Here is a 24792-nt window from a genome sequence, read left to right on the forward strand (position 1 = left end):
TTGTATATTTTTGTTACTTTGTAAAGGGTAAAGAATGCTGTCCATTTCTTTAAATAAATATGAAGGAAAGTGGCCCTCAGTCTGTTAAATGAGTCTAAGCTTCCAGTGAATGATTTATGTTTGTGTTTCTATTCAACTGAGAATTTCCAATCCAGTTTTACCAGATACGCACACAGACGTACACTTAATTCACTTCTGTTTTTACACTCCGCCCAACCCGAAAAAAAACTGTAAAATGTCACAAACAATGTTAGGAGTATGACGAAATACAATAACATGTAGACATTTTTTAATCAGATATTTTGACATGCTGCCATGTTCAATCTAGCCAATGCCCCCCTCTGCTGCAGCATCCTCACTGAAGACGCCTTACTGGGAAAATCAGAACAATGTAGGCTAACACACACAATGACATCTCCGATCTCCCACTGACTGGCACATCATAAGGCCGTGCACGACACGACAGCCAGCTGTTGGCGTATATCCATGGTGATACATCTCATCGGAGGAAGGCGTGTCATCCCCCAATTACTAAGCGCCCCTTTGTCCTCGGTTCGCCCACCAAGCCAGCGAGACTCATGGCGGCTGCACCCGTCAAACAGCGCTCTGTGCCGGGGGGACCACGGGCGCAGCTACCGCCCTGCTATTACGAGGGATATCTGGAAAAGAGAGGACCGAAAGAAAAGGTATGGGGGTTGCTACTGTCATTGAGCAAAGGTTGGTGTTTCAGTGCATGCCGTGGTGCGTAATATAGCCCTCATCAAAACGCGCACGCACCGGCGGATTCCAACCAAACCCATTCCATGCTGGAGCTGTCAACTTCCTTATTGTGTGTGAATGGGCGAGGCTAGGAAAACCTACAAGCGATCTTCATAGCTTCACTTGTCTTTAAGAGTCAGGGTTAATCAAAGAGCGCGCATTGCGCTTGTTTGATATTGGACTCTGAACCCAGGGCAGATAGCAGAAATGTCTTATTGAATATTGTAGTTGTAGGTTGGTAGACAGCAGTGTCTGTCATTCAGTCTATAACGGATCTGAATTTAGTTTAACCATTTTTGGCATAACCTATGTGAAGAACACATGTTTAAACTAGCTGTATTTCAGGGCCTAAATTGTTATTGAATGCTGTCAGTGTTGTGCTTGCAGAAATGAGGCGCACATTTCATAACATCTACATCTGACTGCCTGTATGATTAAAATGTGTCTCGTCCTGTAGAAGAGGATCTGTCACAACAATGCCAATGCTTGATAAGTGTTCCTTTGGCGTTGCCAACATGTGTGAATCTTTCAGCCCACAGCTAATTTTTCTCTTGCCACTGCAGCCTGTACCACAACCTTCTATACTCTCTGTGTGTGTGTGCTTCTAAATAGAGTGTGTTATTTAAAGAGATGCTTTCTAGATGGCCATCATCAGTGTCTGTGGGTGATAAGTTGTTAAAGAGCTAGGGATGTGAAGGGGGATAGGGCATAGGCCAGCCTAGCACTGTGGCTCATGGTAATGAATTTTAATGACATTGTGCACAGCTGGGAGGGAGATTATGGGGAAACACACACACTCTCTCTCTCTCTCTCTCTCAATATAATTAGACACACAAATGGAGATTTGGGAGAGGGGTTCAGGTGCAGGGATATCCAGGGTCACTGATTGAGAACAGCTGTGGTTTAGAGAGTGCTCTGGGTATCCATCCCCTGGGACTAGGGGGTCTGGTATAGAGACAAAGGTTGTGTGGGTGTGAGGCAGAGAGAGAGAGAGAGTGAGCAAAAGAAATGTACAGAGATATAATTATGGTTTATGTTTTGATGGTGATCTATGTGTTAGCCACTATGAACAGTTCAAGTCTCTCACTTTAGGTGTGTGTGTGTGTGTGTGTATTTGCAGGTTTCTCGGCGGCTGTGGACCTGTTTGTGCGGGAACACTCTGTACTTCTTCAATAATGCCAAGGACACTCACGTGAGTATTGTGTTTGCGTGGGTGGGAGAGACTGTGTCTGTGTATCTTTTTTATTTTTGTTGTGTTTAATTTGTGAGTCCTCAATTCAGTGTGTGTGTGTGTGTGTGTGTGTGTGTGTGTGTGTGTGTGTGTTCTGTTGCAGTACGTGGAGAAACTGGACCTCAGTGGTTTTGTCTCACTGAAGGATGATTGTAGCCGAGACAAAAACCTGGAGGCAGCTAGACTCACACTACGCATGAAGGAGGGAGAGACCAAACTCACGGTAAGAACCTAGACACACACACACACACACACACACCACACACACACACACACACGTTTTCAGACTGGGTTCCAACCTTCTCTTCTTGTCCAGGTTCCCAACCTGGAGGCACGGGAGCTGTGGAAGGGTTTCCTCTACTCAGTCGTAGACGTGAGTAACACACACACACACACACACACACACACACACACACACACACACACACACACACACACCCACCCACCCACCCACCTAACATCCTAGTATAACCAGGTTAGGTTGGCCTTTGCCCTCTGACCTCTCAGTAACTCCCTGTCTGATGGCTGTTGCAGCTCAGCGTCCCCAGCTGTCTGACGTTGCTGCCGGGGCAGGTGCAGATGCTGAGGGAGGTGGTGGAGAGAGAGAGGAGCAGACGGAGGGCAGCACGCACCCCCACCCGCGCTCCACCCTCACCCCTCTCCCTGCCCCTACTGGGGGAGATACCACCGTGAGTCTCTCTCTCTCTCTCTCTGCCTGCCTCTGTCAGACACACACACACACACACACACACACACACACTACCTCTAACCCCATGTGTGCGTATGCGTGTGCGTGCCTGCGTGTGTGTGTGTAGGTGCTTCAGGCCTGTGTCTCGTACAGAAGCAGAGGTTCTGTTGGAGAGACATCCAGACTGTGGCAACATGTTGCTCCGCCCAGGCAGAGATGGTTCCTCATTGGCTGTCACCACACGCCAGGACCTCAACGGGTACCTCCCCCTCAGCATACATAGACATCAAATTGTCATTAGTTGACGCTTTCATCTAAAGTGACAACCTGGAGGTAGAAAGTGGAGGACAGGCTCATTGTAATGCGTGGAATAGGATGAAGAATGGTATCAAACAGGTGTGATGTGGATGTACTGTTTGTGGCTCCATGCAGGAAAAAACACCACAACTCTTCCCCTTCTATAAATAACCCTCCCTTCCCTTCTCCAGGTCTGTTTTCAGACACTATCGTGTCACTCAGAGGGAGCAGGGGGGATATGTGATAGATGTAGAGAACCCAGTAAGTACATAAGACAATACTTTGAAACTCTACTGTCTACCACAGCATCATAGATCATGTCTATCCCTCCTGTGATCTGACTCTGTCGTTTCCCTCTCTAGATTCCCTGTGCTACGCTTCACGATGTCATAGATGCTCTGGTGGAGAAGACGGCCGGGACTCTACAGCCCTTCCTCTTGGAGGAGCCCTACGAAGAGAATATCAGTGAGATACACTCTCTCTCTCTCTCTCTCACACACACACACACACACACACACACACACACACACACACACACACATACACAACACAAACAAGCAGAAACATTCTATAATTCCCTTCTCAACACATGTTCACTCCCACAACATTGTTAGTCCTAGATGGAGATGTTTGTAGGTGTGTGTGTGTGTGTGTGTGTGTGTGTGTGTGTGTGTGTGTGTGTGTGTGTGTGTGTGTGTGTGTGTGTGTGTGTGTGTGTGTGTGTGTGTGTGTGTGTCACTGTGTGTAATGAATGTACTGTATGTATGTGTCTTTGTGCTCGTCAGCATTTGTTTCCTCTAACGATGAGAACGGAGAGAGAATCCTCCACTGCGCCCGCTCCAGCCCCCTGCCTAAGGCCCCAGCCCTGCCCCCCAAACAAGGTACTACACGCCCCAGACACACACAGACACAGACACACACTCACACACACTCTCACACTCACACACACACACTCACACTCACACACACTCACACACACACACACACACACACACACACACACACACACACACACACACACACACACACAGACACACACACACAGACAGACAGACAGACAGACAGACACACACAGACTTACTGTGTTTATTCAGGTGTGGAGCGGTGGACGGATAAAGCCCTGCCCAGGTCTCCTGCTCCCGACCGTCGCATTCTCTCTGGCGCACCGCCGGGATCACCCAGCAGCCCGATGAAACGCCTCGTCCTCTCCCCCTCCCCCTCCCCCTCCCTCTCCCCCCTCGCACAGAGTGAGTGTCCTGACCAATCGCATCACTCTTTTTTTTTCGCTTCATAACTGCATATTCATGTACGCACGCTCACACACACACACACACACACACACACTGTAGTGCTTTCAACAGTATCTCTATTGTCTCTCTCTACAGCGTTCACAGAGGAACTCAAAATTAAACTGGAACAGAGACGGACCAGTCAAGAGTGACTTCCTCAGAAAGCACAACCACATCCTGTCAGAACTCAATGGTCAGTGCTGTACCACCAGCAGCAGCAGCTGTCTCCTCTTCCTGTGCCTTCTGATAGGTGGACTACAGCAAGTAGTCACCTGCCTTGGTCCTGGACATCTACAGAATGTGCTGGGTTTTGTTCTTCTGGTGTTGATTTGTAGTTGATTTGGTTGAATCAGGTGTGTTCGTGCTGGGGCTGGAACAAAAGCATGCACACCCTGTAGCTGTCTAGAACCATGATTGGCGACCACTGGACTAACGGTCATTATTTAAAAATGCTGCCCACTGTGTTTGGGTAACGCACCACATCCATCTGAGCTGCGTTCAGCAGGACCAAACTGCTGCAAATGGTTTTAAAAACGTGAAATGGCGCTGGGGTCTACAACTTTTGTATTCAAGAAAAGACGGTTTTCAAGAAGGTTGACCCCCATGGAATGAAGGGTCACTTCAGAGCTGAGAGATCATTGAATGAGCACACACAAACGGACCAATGACTGAGCCTCTTGTTCTGTTGTTGTTCTGACTGAGCCGATGTCTGTCTGCCTGCTGCTGATGTACAGTAGTCATGGCTACACTGGAGACAGGGGAGAGAGAGTGGCACCTGAACCTGAGACACCAACCGTATCAATATCAACAATAGCAGTGGTCACTCACTCCGGCCCTGGGGAGATGCAGAGTGTGCAGGCTTTCACTCCAGCCCAACACTAACATTCCCGTTCCAAAAAAAAAACGTATCAAGGTCTTGATGAGCAGTCATCTCGGCTCTCCAGGACCAGAGTTGCAGACTACAGATGACCATAGTTGTTATTGTTAGGGCAAAGGGTTTTTGCCTGGTCAGGTCACATGGTCAGGAAAAACTCGAGTTCCTAGTGATTGTGCATCCAGAATGTCATTCTTCTATTGTGTATGTCGGTTCTATGATGGTATGGTGCTATGACTCAACTATATTCTCTAATGTGTATATTGTTGGTGCTATAATTCACGTAATACCTTATTCTCTACTACTGCGTGTATTACTAATGTATAGTACTACTACTGCTGTGATGGTGTTGGTGCTCTTCATGGTGGAATAGTTTCCTGTTGCACAAAAAGTCTCAAAATGTAACCAGAGTCTCTTGAATCAATGTGAAACCAGTCATTGTGACAACTACAAGCACAACTGTCTGAATCTCTCTGATTCTGTCTCTGTGCGAGGGTGCCTTCTAGTGGTAGATAGATCACACTGCCTCTCTTGGAGCCTCGTATGGAGTTGCCCCTTGCCGCCGACTACTACAGAACCCCTACCTTCAAACCTAGCCCTTGGGCACCTCGTCACCGATATGTTTTCATCAGGGAAATGCATGGAATGGATCTCCTTATTCCATTCCATGCATTACAATGAGCCCATCCTCCGATGTGTACCTCCACCGGCATCCCCTGGTTCCCCTATTCCATACAGCTGTCCAATCCTCTCAGAATCCTGTACATGAAGTGCCAAGGGCAGAGTACGTAGGCGCCCAGGGTCGGTTTGGGCTTGAGCTCTCTGAGCTATTTCCCCCCACTCTTGAACGAATGTTCCTCTGTACACCTGTACATCTCTGTGTCCTGTATGTCTGGTTGGTATTGTCTAAGAATCTCAGTGTTATTTATAAAATGTCCGGATTGTTTGAGGCCATTAAAATGATTTTGCATGAATGTTGCTCGAAACACATGTGAATTAGTATGTTGGCTTTTCCTCGGTTCTGACTGAATGGGAGTATGAGGAAATAGAAAGAGATTTTTGTCAATGAATACAGAAAATGCACCATAAACGGTTCTGCATCACAGCCCCAACCTGTGAGCAGGTTAATTTACAATGGCGACCTTGTAATGTTTCATCGATATAAGGGGGGGATATCCAGTGGCACTGCAGGTATTTAGAGAATGTTTGACATCATCCCTGAAGTGAGCATCAATGTGCACCATTCTTACTGCGGGAACATTCCATGTGATATCGCCAATAACATTCTGCAGAAGGAGTGACTGGACTCTGAGCTCAAGGTGCATCTAAATCGCATCGAAGATTGAGGTTTATGAATTGCAGTAAATATTCTCTGTGTGCTTGTTCCTTTGAAATGTATTCAAATAGGCCTACGGTGAAATACATTGTATTTAAAAGACAGCATAGTGCAGCGTTCCAGTGACTGTCTTTTTTTTCATATTTTTCATGAAAAATGTATCTGAATTTCCAATAGACTTGAGGCCAGACTAATTCTACAAACACACTGGCCCAATTACCATAAAATTAATGTTTAATTAATTATATTCCCTCGATTAATGAATTGTATGCCCTGAACACTTGATAGTCCTACACTGCTGTTGGACTGCTCTTGGCTTGGCTTGTCTCAGCAGCCTCCTCTTCTCAGCGTATTAACCTGCTGCTGTGTCCTTTATGGGACGTGAAAATACATTTCACCACTAGTATCTCTCTGCCACAGCTCTGTCGGGACTCGTCTGACACCTGTTTGAGCGCGCACCTCTGCGCTTCCTATTCCGTAGCCTACGCACAGACCTAGGATCAGCTCTCTCGCACCTCCCCAAATTCTAACCTTTATCATCAGGTAGAAAGCGCTCAACTGTCTTGAGATCGACAGTCGACCCTCCTGTCCTACTACTTTTACCGATCGCTGAGAGGGAACAATCTGGCGGGGCCAAGAGAATCGCGCAGCAGAAATAGCAGCGGTGTCTATTGAGAACCTTCACTGCGGGATGTGAGCTCTTTAGCTCCCCTCAACAATACGACCGACAACAGTTCCTTTCAACGGACCCGACAGAGACAGAGGGGGAGCGGGACGGCCGTTTCGCCACTGACTCTTTGTGGGAAGCGCTTTGGTGTGTTTTTGTGTTGCGTTTGAACTGAGAGAGAGAGAGAGAGAGAGAGACCTGGGGAGTTTTCTCAAGCAGATTCAAAAGGAACAGAGAGTTTTAGTTTCACTTTTCAAGGTATGTGTCTGATTCTTATTGAAGTGCATTTATTAACTTTAAACCAGCTTTTATTATGATACAACATTTGACATGTGTGCTGTATTGCGAATATGCAAATGTCGAGGTTGCATTGTATGCACTTCTCTGTTCGAAGAAGCTTCACTCATAGGTGTATTATGGGTGTGTCCACCAATGGGTGAGAGGTGAGTCATTTTGAACGGAAGTGTTTCCTGTTGTTATTCTACTGGGAGGCATGATTTATTTATTTATTTATTTATTACTAGGAAAGACAGTACCTGCAATCTAGAAAGACAGTACCTCAAGGCTACATTTAGTCATGTCCATTAAGGCATACCACCAATTGCCACTTTAAATGCATAACAACAAAACCATTGGGATCTTGTTGGTTGAATCTGCAGCCTGGAGGTGTCAAATTGCACTACCAACCACAACAATGCCAACGGACCAGTCGCTGTGGAGAGCTACATGTGTGGATGAGAATGCCATTGCCATGTCTGTGCAGATGTGTTTACTGATGGGGGGGGCTCTCACCTCAGGGCCAGATATGTGAAATATCTTATCAGGGCTACATTCTTTGACATGCTACAGCTCATCAAGGCGACACACACACACACACACACACACACACACTCTTAGGCAACAGCTAGGCACGCCCACCCAGCTGTTGTAAAACAACTACAACTAGGTTTTTCCATACCATAGAGACCAGCAGTAATACTGATCAGGGGACAACTCACTTGGAATATGTTACGATAGAAAACTTTACGTACAGAGTAAGTCAGCGTCTGTGTTCTGCTTTCTTGGGGATATTGAGTCATTTCATTCATACAAGGATTACTGTTATTCTTCTGCAATGATAGGCGTGGTCTCTAGGCATTATCCAGTATTTCTGTTGAACAGAGTCTATTCTCTCTGAAAGTGTAACAGCCGTTATTCCCCCCCTCCCTCTCCCCCCCCCCCCCCCCCCCACACACACACACACCCACCCACCCACCCACACACACACACACACACACCCACACAGGCTTTGGTATTCTATGTGGATCTCTTTTTGTTTGGTTGTGTTTGGTCCTGCAGGAGAGCTGAAGTGGACATCCCTGCACCCTGCTGAAAGGCTTTCACGGCCCTGCATTACCATCACTATGGCTGTGACAGAATTACTGCTGCACACACTGTAGCTCACTTGGCACCCTTTATCCACCCTTCACTCTCTCTCGCTCGCTCGTTCTCTCCTTCCTCTGTGTCTCTCTCTCTCTCTCTCTCTGGACATTTTCTCTACTCTGCTTCTCCATGTTTCTTCTTCCTGCTTTCTTTCCCTCCCTCCTATTTTCCCCCCCATCCTCTCCCTTGTTCTCCTTTCTTTATACTGTACCCCCCCCCCCCCCCCCCCCCCCTCTCTCTCTCTCTTAAATGGGCCGGTGAAGTTTTGTATTTCCTCTTCATGCTATCGGTCTTACTTACCACAGGCTAAAAACCTCTCTCTCTCTCTCTCTCTTTCTCTTTCATATAGGCCAGTGCCATCCATTTTACCATGGTCTCCCCCCTGAGAGAGGCCAGTGAAGGGGACAGCAACGGCATGTGTTGGACACTGACTACATCACCCAGCCGTCTATCCCCCAACCTGAGATAGCCCCCCTCTTCCTGCGTCTATGACCGCCTGTGTTTGCTCTGGCTGGGGCACACAGACTGGATAGGATTTGAAGAAGGTCAATGACACTGACTCTGTGTAGATACAGTAGAATATCATAGTGTTTTGTATCGCTTCAGCCCCATACATCTACCATAGGATCCCATAGTGTTCAAACACAGCCATGCATCTTCTGGTGACCGTGTGTGTATGTTGGCTCCTCCTCCTGGGCCGGACGCTGGAGGAGGATTCGCCACTGGACCATGAACCTCGTAAAACCATACCCTATCACAGTAAGTGTTGCTATCCCATCTGAGTGACTGTCTGTTTCTTGTTGTGTCTGGTGTGGATAGAAACAGTAAACAGAACATTGGATACCTGTATTTGCTACCGCAGATGTCATTCCGTGTCAACTCCAGTGAAGAGACATGATTGTGACTGTACCACTACAGCCAAATGTCAGTCAGTGTAACCGTGTGTCATGTGTTATAACCGTTGTCTGTGTCATGTGTTATAACCGTGGGCGTCATTCAGTGTGCCTGTGCGTGGACAGTGCGGGTGTTATTGGGTGTAACTGGTCCGATGTTGCTGTGTTAGATGACAATGGGCGTCTGTTCCGTGAGGAGGGGGTGTGGAACTACTCCACCATGCTGCTGAGGGAGGACCTGGGTCTGCTGGTACTGGGAGCCAAAGGGAACATCTACGCTCTGGACATCAATGACATCTCCAACAAGAAGGCCTCCGTAAGACCTCAGACACGGCGGGGCCTTTGTCCAAACATACTCTGGAACTCTCTTGGAAATAAAAAGTTCTACCTAGAACTCAAAAGGGTTCTTCGCCTGTCCCTGAGGCAGAACCCTTTGAAGAATCATTTTGCGTTCCATGTTGAACTCTCTGTGGAAATGGTTCTACTTTGCTGGAACCCAAATGGGTTCTACATGGAACCCAAAAGGGTTTTTCAAAGGGTTCTGCCGCAGGGACAGTCAAATAACCTTTTTGGAACATTTTTTTCTAAGAGGGTTCTGAATAAAGATACTAGAACCATCATGGACATTCCTTTGGTCTTTCTCTCTAGTCTTTCTCATGCTCCCAGTGTTCAAATGAGTATGGTTCTGCCTGACCATAAATGATCCTCTCTTTCAGGTGAGCTGGAAAGTGACAGAGGATCAGCAGGAGGAATGCAGTTACAAAGGAAAGGATAAGGTATATCGTATGATTTTTTTCCTATGTATTTTTACTTTCATATGTTTACCTAAATATGCAAATAAATAGATGAATAACTAATGAGCTATTACAGATAAAATGCCAGAACTACATCAGGGTCTTGCATACGATGGAGGATGGGAGGATGTATGTCTGTGGAACCAATGCCTTCAACCCAGAGTGTGACTACATGGTGAGTGAATAGATCACTAGTGTAACACTCATAACATATCTCCTGTCATAACCTGTAATAATCATATTATTTGTGTCTGTCTGTCTGTCTGTCTGTCTGTCTGTCTGTCTGTCCGTCCGTCCGTCTATGCAGTCGTATGCAGACGGAAAACTGACTCTGGAAAACAAAAAGGAGGATGGGAAAGGGAAGTGTCCGTTCGATCCGTTCCAGAGATATTCCTCCATCATGGTCGGTGAGTCACCATTCTGGAATTTGGACAGGAATCTGGGAATAACAAACTGTCTTGGAGAAAGAAATACTCACGTTTAGTGATGCCAGTGTGTAACATGACATTGGTGGTTTGTAGCCATAGAATGGGGCTGTCTAATGTCTGGTCTGATGGTCTGTATGGCCAGTCTAACCCTCTCTACCCACAATCCTCTCAGGGGAGGACCTGTACTCTGCCACCTCTATGAACTTCCTGGGTTCTGAGCCCGTTGTCATGCGCAGCACTCCCGTCTCCATACGCACTGAGTTCAAGAGCTCCTGGTTACATGGTACGACCCGTCACCAACTGTACTGGACATAACCGAGAGTTGGCAATCATCAGCTATGTTTTGGTTTGATGAAGGAATGCATTGTGTTTAATCAGTAAGAGGCTATGACTTAGCAAACGTACTATGCAGTTGATATGGCTGTGTTTGAATCTTAGTTAATATATAATCTGTCATCCACAATCTAAAGTTAATCTATTAATCTCTCATCTCCCAGAGCCTAACTTCGTCTCCATGGCCCAGATGCCTGAGAGTGAGAGCAGTGGTGAGGGGGACGATGATAAAGTCTACCTGTTCTTCAGTGAAACTGCCGTGGAGTACGACTTCTACAGCAAGCTGGTGGTCTCCCGAGTGGCCCGCGTCTGCAAGGTTTGTGTGCCTGTGTGCCTGTGTGCGTGTGTGTGTTCCACTATGGCAGTCACTTTAGCGATGCACCATTGTCCCACCATGCCTCCCTCCCACACTCTGTCCCTCTCCCTCAGGGGGACCTGGGAGGCCAGCGGACCCTACAGAAGAAGTGGACATCCTTCCTGAAGGCCCGTGTGGACTGTCCCGTCCTGGAGTCTCAGCTACCGTACATCATACAGGACACTTACCGCTGGTGTGACCCGGACCGGGACTGGAAGAGCTGTCTGTTCTACGCAGTATTCACTCCACAGTCGTGAGTTTGACTTTTATTACAATCGATTGTGTGTGTGTGTGTGTGTGTGTGTGTGTGTGTGTGTGTGTGTGTGTGTGTGTGTGTATGTATGTATATATCTGTGTCTGCATGCAAATAGGTGTGTGTGTGCCTGTCTAATACTGTGTGTGCATGTGTGTTTCAGGGACACATCGGACCTATCTGCAGTGTGTGTGTACAGCGTGTCGGACATCAGCAAGGTCTTTTCAGAGGGGAAGTACAAGACTCCCGTTACCGTGGAAACCTCCTTTGTGAAGTGGGTGATGTACAGTGGTGACGTCCCCTCCCCTCGACCCGGAGCTGTGAGTTATCCTGCTACTCTGTCATCTTATTTATATGGTAGTACACTACTTTATTTGATTGAATCAGGTTTTTCCAGACACTTGAGTTAACTCCTTGTCCTCTCTCTCTGCCGATCACCCCTCTTCCTCCCTCTCTCTCTGCCCCTCCTCTCTCTCTCCATTTCTCTCTCCCTCCCTCAGTGTATAAACGATGAGGCTCGTAAGGAGGGCATTAATCAATCTTTGGACCTGCCTGATCGGACTCTACAGTTCATCAGAGACAAACCTCTCATGGACCAGGCCGTGCTACCTCTGGGAGAGAGACCCCTGCTGGTCCGGAGGGGAGCTGCGTTCACGCGCATTATAGTACACAGGACACAGGCCATGGACGGAGAGAAATACCATGTCATGTTCATAGGAACAGGTGTGTGTGTGTGTGTGTGTGTGTGTGTGTGTGTGTGTGTGTGTGTGTGTGTGTGTGTGTGTGTGTGTGAGTGAGTGTGTGTGACAAGGGAACTACTATGTTTATATGTGCTGTGATGTGTCTCTCCTGCCCCAGAGGGAGGCAGTGTGTTGAAAGCGGTGAACTACGATGGAGAGATGTTCATGATAGAGGAAGTGCAGCTCTTCCAGCCTCCAGAGCCAATCAAAGTCCTCCGATTCTCTAACACTACGGTAACATAAAGCTCTGTTCAATCTAGTTCAAATGGCTGTTTCACTGTCCAGTGATTTGTGTGAGTGAGTGTGTGTGTGTGTGTGAGAGAGAGAGAGAGAGTGACATGTACTGTGTGTGTGTGTATGTGTATGTATGTATGTATCTGTGTGTATAGGGTCAGCTGTATGCAGGCTCTGAGTATGGAGCAGTACAGATGCCACTGGCTAGCTGTGGACGGTCTCTCTCCTGTGTGGACTGTGTTCTGGCCAGAGACCCTTATTGTGCCTGGGACAAAACTACTGCCCGATGTACCACCCTGTCAACCACACACAGGTATGGTACACACACACACACACACACACACACACACACACACACACACACACACACACACACACACACACACGCACACTGTACAGAAGCTACTTCTATTGTATTTCTGACTCACCTATGGAATGATACAGATCATATAATAGTGAGTGTGTTTCTCCCTCAGTGAGCTGATCCAGAGTGTGAGAAATGGGGATGCCTCTGTCTGCCCAGATTCTGGTGAGTGTGTATGTGCGTGTGTGTGTGTCACAATTGTGTGGTCTATATATGTGTGTGTGTGTGTGTGTTTCCTAACCTATACGTTACGTTACAGACCCCGTGAAGCCTGTGAACCGGACCCTGTGGCTGGGGGGTAACCTGAAGCTCCCGTGCCCCCCCACCTCTAACCTGGCTGAGACCCACTGGGATAGAGACGCCCTCCCCTTGCCCCCTTCCTCCCGCCACCAGCTCCTCCGAGACGGCCTCCTCATCCTCAACGCCTCAACCTCCGACGCCGGCCGCTACCGCTGCCATTCCCTGGAGCGCTCCAGCACCGGCGAGTACACCTCCACCGTGGCTGACTACCAGCTGAGGATATGGGGGGGATCTGGCGGGGGCTCTGGAGGTGTGGGGCTTCCGACCCTACCCCAAGCCCAGACAGACGGCCCTTCTGTGGCCGCGCTACAGGCCACGGTGGCCCTCCTGGTGGTTCTACTGGTTGCCCTCCTGGGCTGGAACTTCTACAAGGGACACCTGCCTCTGCCTGGGCCCTGTGAGGGTCTTAGGGGAACGGGGGGTGGGGAGAGCCAGGATGCTCCAGAGCAGGGGGTTTCCAGCGCTAACATGGCCCACCAAGAGGCACCGGAGCCTGGGTTGGAGGAGAGCAAGCCCCTAGTTATTGAAGCAGGGAACTGCAGCAGCAATAACAACCACTCCGGTGAGGATGTGGAGTGCAGCAGGGGGGGGGAGGATGTGCCCCCCAAAGTTCCTCTCCTCGCAATGCAGGTCATCGATGATGAGTCAGAGATTTGATCGTCCCCAGTGGTAACGTTAATATGGAAACATAACCACTAAATGGGTAGCATTGGAATATTGCAACATTGACTGAACAGTGTGCAACGTTGTTCAACACTGCTGAACAGCCAATCACTGTACAGAATGGACCACAGCGCACATGGCCATATTTGGATGTGAACTGTGGTAGTTGTGATACTCTTTGAGAACACGATATGATACAAAAGAAGAGACTCTCCTCGGTGGGTCTGACGAGAGAAAAAATATAAACTGTGTCTATTCACAACGAATGTGAACTACAAACATAGCAAGGATTTTTGCCTTAGTGCAACACTGGGATAGACTTTATGGACATGTTCAAATTGTGTATGATGTTATTGCCTTCATTTCTTAGTCAATCATCATTTTTGTTTTTACAGACTGTATTGTCAATGGTGCCTGACTGCAATGCTTGTTTTCCTTATCACAGCAACATGTAGCACAGGTAATAGAATGTGTTTGAGTTATGATGGCCATGTCTTTATCCTTCCTAGGGCCAGGAGTTGATCCTGACCTCACTCACTTCTCTTTTCTAACCCTTTAGAAACCCAAGGTTTCTCAGGACAACTGTGACTTGTATTTGTGAGATACTTTATTAAAACACTTTTCCACCTGTACGGTTTCATGGCTCCGCCCGTTTGTGAATACAATGGCCGACAGGCTCGGCTGGTATCAGGGACAAGAATAGACTTGCTAAGAATGTGTGACAATTCGAGGTTACTTGCTCATAGACAGCTGTTGTTCCTTACAGAGTGAAGATAGGTAATTAACCTTAGTTGATTACAATGGTTACACTGGAACATGAATGGTAAATACAACAAGTCACGTCCTTTCATCACGGTCTTGAGTATGGCGGTGAACTAGATCTAATTATGGTCTGTCTATTTGGAAGGAAACGTCTAGTTCTAGACAGCTAATGGCCTGAAAAAGAAAAATACAACAGATAGGAAAAGCATCTTTATTGTGTCAAATCGGAGAAGGTTCAATACATTGAAAAACCTACAAAGGAATGGTCACTAAAATACAAATGACTGGTTGTGAATTAACAGAATGGTCAGGGGTTACAGTAGAAGTAGCTTTATCGTATTATAAAGTAGCTAGAATACAGATCAACACTGAATCTCAAGTGATGTCTAATCCCTGTACTGAACATCTAGGATTTAAAAAAACCCAACAGTTGGGTTGTAATAGGTCCATCAAGGTTCCCTCAAGGTTCGGGTACGTTCTATCTCCTGTAGCGGTACCTCTTGAAGTGGAACCAAAGCTGAAAGATCCCGTTGGCGAACTGACAGCGGAACCCGTGGCGGTGGGAGTACTCCCACTCGCGGTTCACGATCTTAAACGCTATGTCCTCGTAAGGCGGGCCTGCATGGAAGCGCAACACCCCGAAGTCCTTGTTGTCAGCACTGGGTTCCAGGAAGTACTGAGGCGTGGAACGTTTGTTGATCAGGTCGGGGTAGAAGATGTTGAACTTGTAGCCCTGGACGATCTTGGGCGGAGGGTTGTCGAAGTCGTAATGGGTCTGATTGTATTTGTTCCACTCGAAGCCCGTGTGGACCCTGTTGAAGAAGCGAGGTTTCCGGGGACGGTATTTATCGGCCCACAGGTACATCTTCCCCGTGAGGGGGAGCTCCACGCTGAACTGAGCCTCGTCTCCGCCCATGCCCTGTTTGGCGCGGCGCACGAACGCATCCTCCGCGCTCTCGCTAGCATCACCTGAGGGGAGAGGGAGTCAGGGAGGATGGGGAAGAGAGAGACAAGAGAAGGAGAATGTGAGTGTGTGTGTGTGTGGAAGAGAGATTGATAGATATGTATTTGGGTAGAGAGAGTGTGTGTGTGTGAGTGTGAGAGAGAGAGAGAGATTGATAGATATGTATTTGGGTAGAGAGAGTGTGTGTGTGTGAGTGTGAGAGAGAGAGAGAGAGATTGATAGATATATATGTATTTGGGTAGTGAGAGTGTGTGTGTAGCCTCTTACCTGTATGATGTAGCTGTCTGCGCGCGTGGTGTATTTTCTGTGTGTCTTCTTCGGGCGTGACGGTGTGTGTGTCCAGCGGTATCTCGGACTGCTGTAGCAGGGTAGGGCTGTACCGGCCAGAATCGTACTCCGCCTGGCTCTGCTGAATCAGATCCTCCTCAGTCAGGACTGCCTCCACCACCTCCCCCTTCTCCTCCCCATCCTTCTCTCCATCCTTCTCTCCCTCCTTCTCTCCTCCCTCCTTCTCTCCTCCATCCTTCTCCTTATCCCCTTCTCCTGATGTGGATGGGCCTGCCTCTTCGTCCCGCCCCTCCTCCGTGTCTTTGTTCTGACCGGTGGAAGGGGAGGAAGAGGAAGGGCCAGCTTCTTCTGCGTTCATATCGACTGCTGTCTCTGTGCTGTAGAGGAGAAACAGAGGACAAAGGTGAAAATGCAGCGCTCTCTCTGTGTTTGTTTGTGTGTGTGTGTGTGTGTGTAACTCACACAGGCTCCTCTGCTTCCAGCTCCTCTGCTTCCGGCTCCTCTTTGATGATAGGGAACAGCGGTTCACTCTCCACTCCCTGTTCCTGCTTCAGCTTGAACAACTTCTGACGCAACACGTCCTGATGCCTCTCTCGCAACCTAAAACACACACACAAAGGGTTAACACACACATCATGGTCTCTCTCACTCATTCACCCACACACACATCATGATCTCTCTCTCTCTCTCTCACACACACACATCATGATCTCTCTCTCTCTCACACACACACACCATGGTCTCTCACACTCACATCATGGTGTCTCTCACACACACACACACACATCATGGTATCTCACACTCACTCACACACCATGGTCTCTCACACTCGCACGCACACACGCACACACCTGGCTCTGGACATGTAGACCCTGACTTGCTGTAGCAGGCTCTCCCAGTAGCCTATGTCCAAGTTGGATCCTCCTGCTCGTATTTTGGTCTCGATGTTGAGGTTCAGGGCCTGGAGCTGGCTGTAGGTCTTCCCCTTGAACACGATCTGAACGTCGGTGCTCACAGACGTGTTGATGCCATCGCGACGATCACCTAGCGGAGCAACAGAGAGAGGTGAGGTGGTGTGTGTGTGTGTGTGTGTGTGTGTTGGGGGGGGTGGGGGGGCAGTCAACAACACAGAAACAACCGCAGGAGAGACTGGGTGACGATGAGGAGAGAAAAGGGGTTCATCCCCAGCAATCTAATGTCCCTTCCCCTCCTCCTTTTCTCTCTCCTTCCAAGTCATCTCATCTCTCAGATCAGTGCAGATGAAGGGAGGGAGATGAGGAGAGGAAACCACTGTAGACTATTGAGACACACCTGGACGCAGAAGCGAGAGCTAGAGAGAGAATAGGCCAATGAGAGACAGGGATACTGCAGACGCTACTGGGGTTGAGCCAATGAGAGAGGGCTGTGTTGCCGTATTACCGGGTCCTTTCTCAGACGCCTCGAGCTTCCGGAGTTTGCTGATCTCATCCTCTGTGATGGTGGTCATGTCCCTCCAGAAGTCCACATTCTTCCCTTGCTCCAACTCCATATACACCTGCATTAGGTTACAGACAGCATAGGGTCACACTCACACTGGAAGCAGATAGAGTCCAATGAGCATCACACACACACACTCTCACACTCACACACACACTCTCTCTCTCGCACACACACACACACACACACACACACCTTGATGTCCTCAAGCAGGTCGTCCATGTCAGTGGCGGTGAGTCCGTTGAGGAAGGTGTACGGCTCGTGCATCTCCACAGCGAGGTCATCATCCTCTGCACTGATGTACTTAGCCAACAGATCTATGGGCTTGGCACGACCGTCACGGATACGGATTTTAGACCTACACAAACAGATAGGGTTTGAGTTTGTGAATATGGAACTGTGTGTAATGGGGCTGAGGGTGAGGCTGCCTAGGGGGACAGTATTGGAGGGCACACACTCACCTTAGCTTGGCCTGATGCAGGTGGAAGTTGTCCTCTTGCTCTGCCCAGGTCTTAAAATGCTCTGCCTCCTTCTCTCTTTGCAGCATCTCCAGCTCTGTCTCTCTCATCGCCTTTTCTCTCTCCCTCTCCAGGCGCAGCTGCTTCACCTACACACACAGTAACACACACAGTAACACACACACACACACACACCGTTCTTTATCTCTCATCTACTCCATCTCACGCTCTAAAATGCAGACAACGTTCAAAACACATAACCACACAGCGCACACACGCACGCACACACACCCACACACCTTCTGCAGCTCTCTGCGGTTCTCTTCCTGGATGTGTTTGTTTCTGTCCTTCAGGTCCTTCTCTCCCAGGTGACCAATACCCTTCTTATCCAGAGCCTGAGCACAACAACAACACAAACAAACATTGATTATTCAGTGTACGGCTGCAAAAACAAACGCATACTTATACCGTCATATTGAGATGATGCAACTGCATCGAGACAGGACCTTGTTGGCAGGCCTAGTTGAATCAGGTGTGTTCGTCAGTGCTGGGCTGTAACTAAAGCATGCACATCCAGTAGCTATATGCCCATCTCTTCTCTCTTACCTTCTGCCATTTGAAAGTTCCCAGGAGGTTGTTGTCACCGAAGGGGTTGTCTGCGTTGGTGTAGCCCATGTACTCCTCACTCCAGCCCATCTTCTCTCTCTTCTTCCTCTCCTTGGCCTCTTTCTTGGCTAGTCTTCTGGCCCTCTTCTCCTCAGGGGTCTCCAGGGCCTTCAGCATATCTCTCTGTTTCTTCTTCTGATCCCTGACCGTGGGCCTGGCTCCCCCTGACCTGGCTCCCCCCTCGTCAGAGCTCACAGAGGACACGGATGAGCCAGAGCGATGCCTCTTCCTCTCCCTCTCCCTGGGATCCCCCCCTCTGCTTTTCTCCCTCCCCCCTCGCTCTCTGTCTTCACTCCTCCTCCCCCCTCGCTCTCTGTCTTCACTCCTCCTCCCCCCTCGCTCTCTCTCTTCACTCCTCCTCCCCCCTCGCTCTCTGTCTTCACTCCTCCTCCCCCCTCGCTCTCTGTCTTCACTCATCCGGCCTCTGTCTCTGTCTCGGCTTGTCTCCTTGTCTTGGCTCCTCTTCCTCTCCCTCTTCTGTCTCTCCCTCTCCCTGCTGGGGCTTCTGCTCCCTCTGTCTGCACTCTTCCGCATCCTCCTCTCTCTGTCACTGCTCCCTCCATCCCTCGTTCTCCTCTGGTCCACGCTGGACCCCGAGTCGGACTGAGATGGACTCCTGCCCTTCCTACTCTTTGTTTTGTCTTCTCTCTGTCTCTTCTTTTCCTTTTTCTTGCTCTGTTTTGGATCATCCAATTCGGAACTGAGGAATGGGACATTTTGTTTAGTATAAGTGGTTATGTTAATATCAATCAAACTATTGCATGTGTTTCACTACTTGATACCAGACGTTCCAGGGCAGGGGATTATTGGAGTAATGTAACGATGAGCCATGCAGGCACGTTCTCGTAACTAACTCGTCAATATCGTAAACCGGTGGTAATGTGCGATCAAATCAAAACTATACATACCCGGATCGGTCTTTTGATGTGTTCTTCTGGCGGTGTCCTGACCGTCTCCTGTCGTCTTCCGAATCGCTTCTCGACCCATGATGGTCTCTACGAGACTGATGTCGTCGGCCCAAAGAACCACCACTGCTGTCGGAGTTTCCGCTCTCAGACCGCTCACCTCTCCGGTGATTTTTGTTCCGATCCACAGACCCACTCCGACCTCTCCTCTCATCGGGGGATCGTGTTCTACTAAAACGTGAACTGTTTCTGTCCCGGTTCTGACTGCGAGAGCCAGAACGGGACCAATTACTCTTTTTTGAAGCCATGGCAAACTCCCTTGGTCGTAATGGTCCGATCTCTAGTCAGTCGCGTAAATAGTACATCGGAAATATTTTTATATTACGCAGCACACAACCATGATGTGTTGAAGTATTGAAGCGTTTATCACGTGTAAAACTGTCGTAATAACCTCGATATCACGGAAGTTAGCCCTTTATTATGAATGGTATATTAATGTTGTTCGTATGCTTTGTTACTCAGGCACAGATTAACAAGATCTGGGACTTGCCACGAGCCTCGACGCAGCTTTTCAACGTCATACTGAATACGATTGGCAGGGGTAATGGGGGAGGGGACACATAGTTATTATACAGCTGTGTAATACCGTCGATCTTAAATCAGTGATATAAGTAATTAGTTACACAGCTATAGATTAATCATTTCTAGTTTTCGCGTATTTCTCGGCTTCTAAATGTACGCTCGAAGCACTTTCAAACAACACAAACAACGTTAATGTTGATGTGACGTCACATAATTGGCTCCCCTCCAAAGATCTCGCTAGTGTCCTTCTCAAAACTAACCCACAGTTCATTAGATACACCAAGTAACTTCAGCCACATCCAAATCTATTGGAATTCATAACAGTGACATATTCACAGTAACCATAAGGATATCAGCAAGCCATTTCGTAACTTGATGTGAGATTCACAAGTGGAATATTCCAATAGAACTTCAATACCCAGACAGCACTGCAATCTATTGACTGTTTTGAGAGGAGAGTAGACTGCTTTTCAACACACTCTTAATATCTGCCAGTGGCTAGCAGCTGTAGGGACTCGCACTCTGGAGAAATCGTGATTTTCTAATTCTCTAAATTAACTGATCGTTTATAGAAGTATTGGCTTGTTCAGCAATACATTATCCTATGATATGCATCGCTAGTAAAGTTCCATTTATTTAATAATTGGTCATCGTTGTTACAAGCTAGCTAGTGGATGTGATGATAGCTAACTGGACTAACGTTAGATTTACGGCTTAGCCAAGCTAGGTCGGCCAGCCTAACCACTATCAAAAACAGGACGATTGGCTGTCAGTTTTTCCTTAAATTTGCCAACTGGTACTGATAGACAGGTTTGCTAGGTATTGTAGGATTCCATATCAAAGGCTGTATTTGTTTTGCGCGTAGAAAAAGAGAGGGGGTTAGCTAGTCATTGTGCTCATCGCGGAACCCAAAACAAAGAAAGAACGTTTTTTGTTTAGCCAGATCAGCTGGCTAGCTAGGCTAGCTGTGCTAGTAAACAACGGCCTCTGCCAGACGCTTCTTTGATTAGATTAGTTAGCTGGCCATTTACCATGGCACAACACGGCACAACTCATGTAGCCAGCTCACAAAAAGCACTAATGCTTGAAATGAAGAGCCTTCAAGAGGAGCCCGTCGAGGGATTCAGAATAACATTAGTGGACGAGGCAGATTTGTACAATTGGGAAGTGGCCATTTTTGGACCCCCCAACACTCATTATGAAGGGGGGTATTTCAAGGTAAGTGGCTACGCTTGTTATGTGGTCAACATGATTGATTTGCTACCTGTGTAGGGTTAGCTATGACACGCTTAATTCTCCAGTAGGCCCTGTCCAGAGTGGTGTATTAGCAGTTCTGGCCCTGTCCATCAGGTAGCGTTTGATATAAGGAGCTGGTTATGTTGTTAGTGTCAATTCTACTGCTGCTCTGTCATGTTTTGATCAGGTCGCAACATAATGTTATCATTAAACTAGGTCAGGGCCCCAGAGGCTTGCAAGAGCTTCAGACCAGTTGCTGATGTGCATATCTTTCTGTCCCAGGCTAGGATCAAGTTCCCTATTGACTACCCGTACTCACCACCTGCCTTCCGGTTCCTCACCAAGATGTGGCACCCCAACATCTATGAGGTAAAGGACTACTTACTGCAGTGACACTGCAAAGTATTTACTTTAAAACAAATCATGCTGTGGGGCACTCTTGTCATCTATGCTCAAATCTTAGTGATGCCGTTCATGTTGTGTGTTCATGATTGTGATGTGAGCCTCTCTCTCCTTTGTTAGAATGGGGACGTGTGTATCTCCATACTGCACCCCCCTGTTGATGACCCCCAGAGTGGGGAGCTGCCTTCCGAGAGATGGAACCCCACCCAGAACGTCAGGTATGTACCGTAACCCTGCTTCTCTTTGTCTCTGTAAGCCTCCATTTTCTTCCCTTTACCAATTACCCAATCCATCAGGGACACACCCTGCACAGTGGGACACATCCCTTCTCAGTTTCTCCCATTGACCAATAACTTAAAATACTCTCTGTCCCTCTCTCCTCCCCCTTCTTTCTGTCCCTCCACAATTTCTCTTTCGTGCCCCCCCCCCCCCCCCCCCTTCTTGTTTTTCCTCTCTGTCTGTCCTTACCTCCTCCTCTCCTACCCAGATCAAATGACACGTGACTATCTGGTTTTAGTGGAACCTTTCCAGGATTTCCTGGAAGTGAACACAGAATCCAGATTGGTCGTCCTGTATTCTATTTATGTTACGACACAGTTGATACAGCTGCCGCTTATAATGTTCTTTTTGTGTGTGTGAATGCTTTGGTGTTTGGAGTTGTCTTGTCATGTTATTGTTGATGTGGCTGTCCCCTGTAGGACCATCCTGCTGAGCGTGATCTCTCTGCTCAACGAGCCCAACACCTTCTCCCCCGCCAACGTGGACGCCTCCGTCATGTACCGCAAGTGGAGGGACAGCAAGGGCAAGGACAGGGAGTACGCCGAGATCATCAGGTAGGCAGACACACACACACACACACACACACACAGAAAATAATTAGACTGGGATGACCTTTTTATCACATTCTCTCTCCCTCTCTCTCTCTCCCCCCCCCCGCTCCCTCTCTCTCTCTCTCTCTCTCTCTCTCTCTCTCTCTCTCTCCCCCCCGCTCCCTCTCTCTCTCTCTCTCTCTCTCTCAGGAAGCAGGTGTTGGCCACCAAGGCGGAGGCAGAGCGTGACGGGGTGAAGGTTCCCACCACGCTGGCCGAATACTGCATCCGCACGCGCGCCCCACCCCCTGACGAGGGCTCGGACCTCTTCTACGACGATTACTATGACGACGAGGACCTGGAGGACGAGGATGGAGATGACTGCTGCTACGCTGAAGATGACTCTGGGACCGAGGAGTCGTGACGAGTCTGAACTCCAACACCACACCGGACTGACGCATGCAACTCACGCTGTCTTTCTTGTCAGGAGAGCCGGGCCTGACGGGACTTCGACAAAGGAAGATTTTAAACCTCTCACTTTTTCTATCTGCAAATGGCGTTTCCTTAATCAATGAGTTTCCTACCAGAATACAAGCACACTTTAGGTAGGGCCTGGTAAGCTTTTACTCCAGTTTCGAATTGGCACCTGGTTATTTTCAAAAGGGAATACAAGGGAAGAGACTTTAGAAGTTATATCACTTCGCCATAACACCATATTCATGCTCTTCTCCTTGGTTTTCTCTTTGTTTCAACATGCTAGGTTTTATTGGAACTGGGCAGAGGAAAGGTGCAGATTTTGTACTGGTGTGAACACTTACCAAATCAGGCCTATGAAGTCCGGTCTTGTATTAGTTTTTTAATTTCCTTCCTCAGTTCTCTGCCTGTAATTGGGTCTCCACACCTGTAGTAACCAGGTTCCCATTGACTGAACAGGAGACAGAGGACCTAACCTGTTATTGTGTGTGAGTGATGCAACACTGAGCTAACAGCTAAGCTTACATCTCCAACATGGAGGCTCTGCCTCACTTCCCTCCTCCCTCCCATGTTTGAACGAGGGAACTGAATCTTTGGCAAGACACCTGTTCAACGCTGCGATTCTGCATGTCATGACATCTTGGAAGCGTTTGTTCTTTTTTTCCCTTAAAGACACTGTCTTGCTCTCATCATTCTGGCTCGATCTAAGAAGAAAAGGAAAAAAAAAAGACTTGATTTAATCATGGAAATGCCAGTGATTTGCGTCTAGAAGACATCACGTAGAACTTGAGCCGTGGGTCAAACCCAGTGAGAACATTTCAGCGACATGTGGCTATGATCTTCTGGCCTGGCGATAACTGCCTGGTCTGATGTGTTGTTTTCTGTTGTTTGAGAGTGGAGTGAGCGTGATTGAAAGCAGCTCATCGTCATGCGTCTGGACAGACTCTCTTCAGTGATGATTTATCCTCATGGTCCTCCACTGCGGAGCCTGATAGAGGCCCAACAATGGTGAAGTTTGGAGGGAAAATGTTGTATTGGTTGTTTAGCTTCACGATTTGCTCTCTTGCAAGCTTTTGCTGTTTTATTCTCCTTCTTTGATTCGAAATTCTGCCTGTAATCTTTGTTCCAGAATGATTTGAATGGTCTATGTTTGTTATGGGGTTAGTGGGTTTGATGGGCAATGGGGTTTTTGTAGAAAGATTGTGTATCTGTGTTGAACTATGTCGTGGCAGTTTCAGTCAGAGAGCCTCTGAGAAAGAAAAAGAAAATGGCCACCGCAATTTGGTTTTTACTTATTTATTTTTGTGTGTGCTGGATGAGGGTGGGAGGGTGCTATCATGACTATCTAGGCAGGTGTGTAGGGGTGTGTGTGTTTATTTTGTATCAGCAATATTGGATGTTTCATTTATTACAATTGGACATAATTTAACTTAAACTCTCAGGATATTTAAGGATGAGAAATACATTAATAAATTTAAGATAGCGAGTAGTATAGTCTTGGTGGGCTTCAAAGATGGTTTACAGTTTCAACATTACTGATATGCACATGTGGCTGTATGGACGATCACTTTTTCATTTTATTTACCTGTATGTATTTTTTATGGTTTTTTGGCCTATTTAAAATGAAAAAATAAAGATCTTTATTGAAAGAAAGTTTTGTTTCTTCCCAGTAGGCCTACTTTCAAGTAATTTCTACTCTAAACCCATTACTATACCAAGGAGGGCTATGCTGCTCTGAAAATCATTGCAGCAAATGGCTGTTCATGTGAATGTCCCGCAGTGCGTGTTTGATTGAATTCCATGAAGTCGCGTGTAGGTGACGTCAACAGCATGGGACGAGAAACAAGCGG

At 47.8% G+C, this 24792-nt stretch overlaps 4 protein-coding genes across 4 annotated transcripts; 3 read left to right on the forward strand and 1 right to left on the reverse strand.

Annotated features, from left to right (window-relative positions):
* Positions 1-563: 563 nt before the first annotated feature.
* Positions 564-4416, forward strand: stap2a (signal transducing adaptor family member 2a; the record flags this gene model as incomplete). The annotated part of the gene is made up of 11 exons (XM_083690488.1): positions 564-686; positions 1880-1951; positions 2094-2213; positions 2307-2363; positions 2525-2679; positions 2806-2937; positions 3167-3236; positions 3338-3440; positions 3761-3856; positions 4070-4222; positions 4361-4416. Exons 1-11 carry the CDS (start codon positions 579-581, stop codon positions 4414-4416), a joined length of 1122 nt encoding a protein of 373 aa, XP_083546614.1. The 5' UTR covers positions 564-578.
* A 2497-nt stretch (positions 4417-6913) lies between these two features.
* On the forward strand, positions 6914-14544 carry LOC310818572 (semaphorin-4E-like). The gene is made up of 15 exons (XM_083689560.1): positions 6914-7399; positions 8913-9322; positions 9627-9772; positions 10173-10232; positions 10327-10425; positions 10558-10657; positions 10851-10961; positions 11176-11327; positions 11441-11619; positions 11783-11939; positions 12120-12342; positions 12478-12593; positions 12749-12906; positions 13070-13122; positions 13217-14544. The coding sequence occupies exons 2-15, from the start codon at positions 9214-9216 to the stop codon at positions 13912-13914; spliced, it is 2361 nt and encodes a 786-aa protein (XP_083545686.1). The 5' UTR covers positions 6914-7399; positions 8913-9213; the 3' UTR covers positions 13915-14544.
* Positions 14545-14879: 335 nt separating this feature from the next.
* Positions 14880-19968, reverse strand: cactin. The gene is made up of 10 exons (XM_083689736.1): positions 19443-19968; positions 18475-19234; positions 18168-18263; positions 17872-18017; positions 17606-17768; positions 17354-17468; positions 16786-16978; positions 16397-16534; positions 15914-16311; positions 14880-15651 (listed from the first exon to the last, which is right to left on the reverse strand). Exons 1-10 carry the CDS (start codon positions 19745-19747, stop codon positions 15161-15163), a joined length of 2805 nt encoding a protein of 934 aa, XP_083545862.1. The 5' UTR covers positions 19748-19968; the 3' UTR covers positions 14880-15160.
* A 547-nt stretch (positions 19969-20515) lies between these two features.
* Positions 20516-24585, forward strand: cdc34b (cell division cycle 34 homolog b). Its single transcript, XM_083689743.1, has 5 exons — positions 20516-21239; positions 21540-21626; positions 21780-21877; positions 22358-22492; positions 22679-24585. Exons 1-5 carry the CDS (start codon positions 21054-21056, stop codon positions 22890-22892), a joined length of 720 nt encoding a protein of 239 aa, XP_083545869.1. The 5' UTR covers positions 20516-21053; the 3' UTR covers positions 22893-24585.
* The last annotated feature ends 207 nt before the right edge of the window (positions 24586-24792 follow it).

Source organism: Argentina silus (genome assembly GCF_951799395.1).
Source record: "Argentina silus genome assembly, chromosome: 18".
NCBI classification, from domain to species: domain Eukaryota; kingdom Metazoa; phylum Chordata; class Actinopteri; order Argentiniformes; family Argentinidae; genus Argentina; species Argentina silus.